The sequence below is a fragment of the Dipodomys ordii genome, unplaced genomic scaffold, assembly GCF_000151885.1.
Source record: "Dipodomys ordii isolate 6190 unplaced genomic scaffold, Dord_2.0 Scaffold48, whole genome shotgun sequence".
NCBI classification, from domain to species: domain Eukaryota; kingdom Metazoa; phylum Chordata; class Mammalia; order Rodentia; family Heteromyidae; genus Dipodomys; species Dipodomys ordii.
The window spans coordinates 13,015,369-13,021,525 of record NW_012267264.1 but is presented as its reverse complement, the minus strand read 5'-3'; the positions used below and the strand labels follow the sequence as shown (position 1 = coordinate 13,021,525).

At 36.8% G+C, this 6,157-nt stretch overlaps 1 protein-coding gene across 1 annotated transcript in view; it reads right to left on the bottom strand.

Moving 5' to 3' along the window:
* The window catches only part of Thsd7a (thrombospondin, type I, domain containing 7A), a 344,637-nt gene that overhangs the window by 55,266 nt on the left and 283,214 nt on the right, over nt 1–6,157 (bottom strand). The window contains exons 10-11 of the mRNA XM_013019946.1: nt 3,570–3,702; nt 2,297–2,400 (exon numbers count right to left, since the gene is read on the bottom strand). Of these exons, the coding sequence (XP_012875400.1) occupies nt 2,297–2,400; nt 3,570–3,702 (237 nt within the window). The remainder of the gene's footprint in view (nt 1–2,296; nt 2,401–3,569; nt 3,703–6,157) is intronic.

Below are 6,157 nucleotides of genomic sequence, written 5' to 3'. Positions count from 1 at the left end.
TCCTTCCTTCCTTCCCTCCTTCCTTCCTTCCTTCCTTCCTTCCTTCCTTCCTTCCTTCCTTCCTTCTTTGTTTACCTCTCTTTTTCTTTTCTTCATTTTCCTTTATAGCATTTTAAGTTAATAAGTGATATGAGATAAGCACTTCTAGGCAAGGAGAATCTTGCTATGTGAGGCATATTATTGAAGTATTTTAGATTTGAGAATACATCCAAATTATTTAAAGAGACTTCATTACAGAAAAAGACTGCTATCACCTCTTAGTATAGGACATAGGTGGCAAGAGTATAAAGGAGGCCAGGGGCTAGGCTGAGTCTTGCTGACTCCAGGGATTATTAACTCTCTTCACTTTGGTTCCATATTAGCTACCGGAGTACACATGGCAGGAGAGTGCATGAAGATAAAAAGAGAAATTAAGAAAGAGCTAATTTGAATTAATTTAAATGAAATTTTTTCATATAAAAGAGACATGGTCAAGAGAGAAAGGTGAGAGGCTAGGCATCTGATTTGGTTGTCTTATTTTTTTGGTCTTTTATAACTTTTTTCCCCCCCAGAGCTGAGGACTGAACTCAGAGCCCTGTGCTCACCAGACAGGAACTCCTGTGCTGAGCAAAACCCCAGCCCCTAGGACTCTGATTTGGATTACTCCAAATTGTAATTGTTATGGGACATATGTTTTATTGAAAGCTAATGCAATGATACTCTATCTATAGCCATATAATCACCCATCAAGCAATTATTTGGTATTCCAAATGCTATCTAAACTGTAGAAAATCAGAATCAAGGGGAAAGACAATACAGTTACAGTTGTATTAAATATTCATGCACAAGTGACTTGAATAATATAAACCAAATATTAGTCCTGTTAAATATTATTTGTTCCTTCTTTAAAATCTTTTTCTGTCCTCTTAATTTTAGTCCTATACCATTAGATGAAATTTGCTATATTACATTGTGACACTCAGTACATAAAGTCTTACTAATATTTTCAATACTTCTATTTTCCTTTTAAAAACATCATTTCTTCTTATTTTTCTGGTATTCAATTTTCCGCAGAATATAGACCCTTGTTCTTAACACATTCATAAGAATTTTGGGAAAATCCATCAGTGTACTTCTTCCAAGTACACAGATTTTTATTTCTTGTTATTTTGATTGATTCATTCTGTATATAAATATCATTTCTCTTTTACTGTACCTTTTCATCTTTTCCCATTTCTCTAGTGGTTACTGACCATATATACTATTAGTAATGCATTATATAAGATGCCTTGAAACTCAAATCATGTGTATTTCCTACCATAAGAAATTAACTATCTGTTGATTTGATCTGGGACACCATTTATGATGGAAGAAAGCATTTTATTTGGAGAAAAAGTATTCCCTATTTTTAAAGATGCTATTTTTCTTATTTCTCATATTTGAAATCTTTATTTCAAATATAAAATTCAGTTTGAAATAATATTAATAGCCTTGATAATTTCTAGAATCAGTAAGCAAAGATGATAGAATGGATATCCCTGTCTTCTCTGAGACCTTCTAATTCCAGGTCTACATTCTCTTGTGATTGCATTCAGAAAGCAAAGAACTAGGAGTGTTATAATAGAATGTGTATGTTTAACTCAGGGAGCTTACATTTGTTATGGAAATGAGATGATTGTAAACAAATAAGAGTTAAAGACTAAAATTTTAATCAGTTGCAAAACCAATCATTTGAAGCTAATGAAATGAAGCAAGGCTTAAAGACTAGAAGCTGACTTGTTCTATTTATTAGGTTAAGTAGAAAGGAAAAAATACACAAAATGAGATCACTTCAATAAATGGAGCATAGCATTTGATGTAGGAAAGACTGTAGATAATGTTCACAGAAAAGTGAGTAGATTGTGGCTTTGAAGATGTGGGAGTGCCTGGGATGGCTTTTTGGAGAGCTATAAATATCAGGATTTGCATTTTTGGCCTTGTTTGATAAGTATGAGGAAGAAGTACCTGATGAAAGCAGTATTTTATCTGTCAGTGCATACAGAATAAATTCAAAAGACAAGACATGACACTTGGCTCTGCATACCAGATACGATGTTGTGATAAAGAAGCACTAAAAAGAGCTAAGTTATTATGCCAAAGAACAAAAATTTAAAAAATGAGTCTCTATGTCCTAATGTTTTGTAGAATGGGTCACAGTGGATTCCTATCTGCTCTGTTTTAAGTCTGGTGCCAAACTGACAAAGACCTGCAGGTAATGGTTAAAACAGAGATTGTAGAGAAGTTGAAAGTAAACCAAGTACAGCATGGAGCCTCCCACCTCTGGCCTGTCGTCCAGGCCCGCAGCCTTCCTGCGCTCCAGGGATGACCTGTTGCACACTCCAAGGGACTAATTGGCACCGGCGCCATTTGTGAGTCTTCCACCTACAAGAAAAGAATAGACGCTCACTACAGAAGAACAGAAATGTCAGGCAAGCCACACAGGGATACAGCAACACAAAAACATGTCTATGACCACTCAAAGAGGAGGTTATTTAAGAATATGCAGTCCAGAGTTTAATTGAGATATTCATTAAGATATTACGAAAATCTGCATTTCCTGTAGTTTAAGTCAACATCAGAGTTTTGTGTTTGTGTTTGTTTTGTTTTTACAAATTACTGGAGCTAATAACATAAGTGGGAACAGCTATACATTTTATTGAGATATTTATTAAGGTATTATGAAAATACTTTGTATAGCATTGAACAAGATGGTACTATTGCCAGGTTCTCTGTAGATGTTAAGTCATCTTAACAAAAACAAATTTTAAAAATAAGTAAGTTTCACCTAATAGTTGATAATGCTCATGCTATTCACATACAATTATACCATTGTCATCTCAAAATAAATGACTGATGTATTAAGATGGCAAGTTCTACCAATTTCTATTTAAATTGTTATTTTGTGATAACTTGCATCGGTGTCCCACTATTGTATTTGTTTTCAAAATTGCAATTGCATTCAACATCGAGCTTCAATTAGTAATTTCCATTCTTAATTGTGAGAAGGCTACATTTTTCTAGTAAATTACCATGATGCTGCATAGCTTCAATGAGTATAATTTTTCTTTTGAGTGATCACAGGTGGACATATCAGACAGCTTACCAGCATCATGGACATAGCTATGCCATTTCCTGAGCCAGAATGCTAAAATGTATGAGAAACAGATGCTTTTTAGATCCAGGAGAGAAATGCTTAGACTATTCTCCTACATGAAAAGAAATTGCTTCCTAAAGCATATGTGTATCATAATTATTAGACACTTTTCTGCATTTCCTGTACTGTAGATTTGAATCAACATCAAACATTCTCTCTAATAACACAGCTGTGAAACAAACATAAGTATTTGCTTCCTTGGAGATACTTCAGAAACAGAGCAATTTTCCCAAATGGAGAAATATCCCCATAACATAAACATCCCCAACATGCGCTGAGCAACAGCCCCATCCTAAGCATGCACTGGGTGGATACAAGGAGCACTTCCTTTTCCCCATAAAGAATGTGGACTGGCTGTGTTGCTCCGTTCTTCACTTGCATCACTTTCCTGTATTACCTGTAGCTCTGACACACTTGAGGAACCTCACAGGCCTTCTCTTCATAGAGAGGATCTGTGCAGTCTCGCCCTCCATTGGCTGGCAGCTGAATGATGACCCGATGCCGAGATTGCTTCCTGACTCCGGAGTTCCCTGGAATAAGGTGATTTTTAACTCCTGTACTTTGCATTAAAGAAAGTCTCTAAACACCAGTTTGTATGAAGACATTACATTGCCTCCAGTAACATGTGCTTTTGATATCCCTGAATGAGAGGCCTCACTAGTGTAATCATTTACTAAACGTTCCCAAAGACACTTTTAGTGGAAAATCGATTGGGAAAACCCAATCGTTTTATTGCTTAACATGCAAAGGATGAAGAAAACAGTCCCACAGTCAACTGGATTTTCTAAAATTCACTTAGGAGTCATTGCTCTTTTGCATGTCTTTCCATGCCATTTCATATAGCTTGGTTACTATATGGGATTCACACTCGTGTGTAATGAATCCTCCCTCGAAGGATATTTTTAGTGTTATAAAATGAGATTTGATTTCTTAACTAGCTATTTCATTTGAAAGGCATAACTAAAAGTTATTCCAGTCATTTGTTATTCATTGTAAATAGTCTAGGGTCTTCAATTCAAAAATCTAAATAAAAATTAAGAATCTAATGCAATGACACAAAAGTAGTTTATTAGGGGGAGATTTTTTAAACTCTGGGCCGGGGTGCTGTCCCTGGGCTCTTTTTGCTCAAAGCTAGTGCTCTACCACTTGAGTTACAATGCCACTTCTGCTTTTTTCTGTGCTTAATTGGAGATAAGAATCTCAAAGGCTTTCCTGCCAGGCTGGCTTCAATCCTCAGATCTCAGCCTCCTGAATAGCTAGGATTATAGGCGTGAGCCACTGGTGCCTGGCTTAGCGACAGATTTTTTTAACTATATTATTTTACTGTTATTATCAAGGTGTTGTACAGAGGGGCTACAGTTTAATAAGTCAGGTAATGAGTACATTTCCTTTTGGATGTCACCCTTTCCTTCTCTTTCCCCTACTTTCCCTTCCATCTGTTCTGCCCACAAGTTGCATAGTTCACTTTTCCACAGTGTTTACTGAGCACCATGACTACATTTGTTCGCCCTTCCTTTCTCCATTTCTGAGCTCTACTTTGCCTCCCTTCAAAGGACAAAAACAATATTGAAACCACCTAAAACCAAAACAAACATCACCACCACTACCAATAACAAAAATAGCCCATGTTTCCTTTACCTGGAATTCATTTCAATAAGTAGTATTTTAAATGTTCAGAGGAGTTATGCCTTTGGGTTCCTCCTTTAGCTTCACTGTTGGTGTGTGTTAATACCTAGGGTATTATATATATATATATATATACATAATTTATATATATTTATTTTTAGTAAAATAGTGATGTACAGAGGGGTTATAGTTACATAAGTCAGGTAATGAGTAAATTTATTTTTGAATAGTGTCACCTCGTCACTTGTTTTCTCCTAGTTTTTCCCGCCTGAACCCTTCCCTGCAAAAGTTGTATAGTTCATTTATAACATAGCGTCTAATATCACTGCTGCATTTGTTCACTTTTTGTCCTATAATTTCTGTGCTGTCCCTTACCCTCACCAAACCGATAAGCTTTCATAGAAGACAAAAGATACAGAAGGCAAAAAACAGTGTCAAAAGAGAAATCAAACAAATAAAAAGCAAAATAACATAAAACTTCTTGTTTCCATTTCTTGGAACATCATTTTATATGCTCATATGCACACAGCTATTGAGCCGTTCTGGTCTGCTTCTGAGAATATACTCCTTTGGTCTCACTGTGTGAATGTTTAGTTGTATTTTAGCTCTAGCTTTCACATATGAGAGAAAATATGCACCATTTGTCTATCTCTGAGCTTGGCTTTTAGAGATAGATGTTTTTAGAGAAACATCTAAAATAGCAATCATTATGATACATTATGTTTCAAAATAGAAAGAAGCAGAATTACCTTCAACAAAGATGAGAATTTGACAGAAGTGGTTATGATGTGAAGATATTCAAAGTATTTTACATTAGAAATGTGTAGGAATTGCCAACTCTAATAAAATAGATTTCTACTTAAAAATATCTTGAAAGGACGAATAGCCATGTAGTGTAATTTCACTTAGAAAAGAGTTCCGGGAAGGAGAGTTCCGGGAAGATGGCAGAGGAGAAGCTAGAGTCTAAATAAGTTCTCGCATAGAAAGCAGTTTTAGAGTTCCAGTGAACAGTCCTAAGCCAGAGAATCACACCAAGTGTGCCATCAGAGGACAGAGAGTTAGACAAGAGAGGGAAAATCCAGGCAAGGAGACATATCTGAGCTCTTGTCAGCAGCTGCCACTGCGGCGGCAGCACCGGCGGTGGCGGCCGTACCGCCATACCTGAAACAGAGAGAGTCCGGGACGAAAGAGCCAGATGCGGTGGGTGAGCAGATTCTACTCAACACCAGCAAGAACTGACAAGGAGCAGACATCTTCATCCTGCAGTTCGCAGACCAGAGACAACCCAGGAACCAAGACTCGGCGTGAGTAGAAGCCCAACGTCCTCACTCCTTCTCAGGGAGCAGAGGAGGGAAGGCC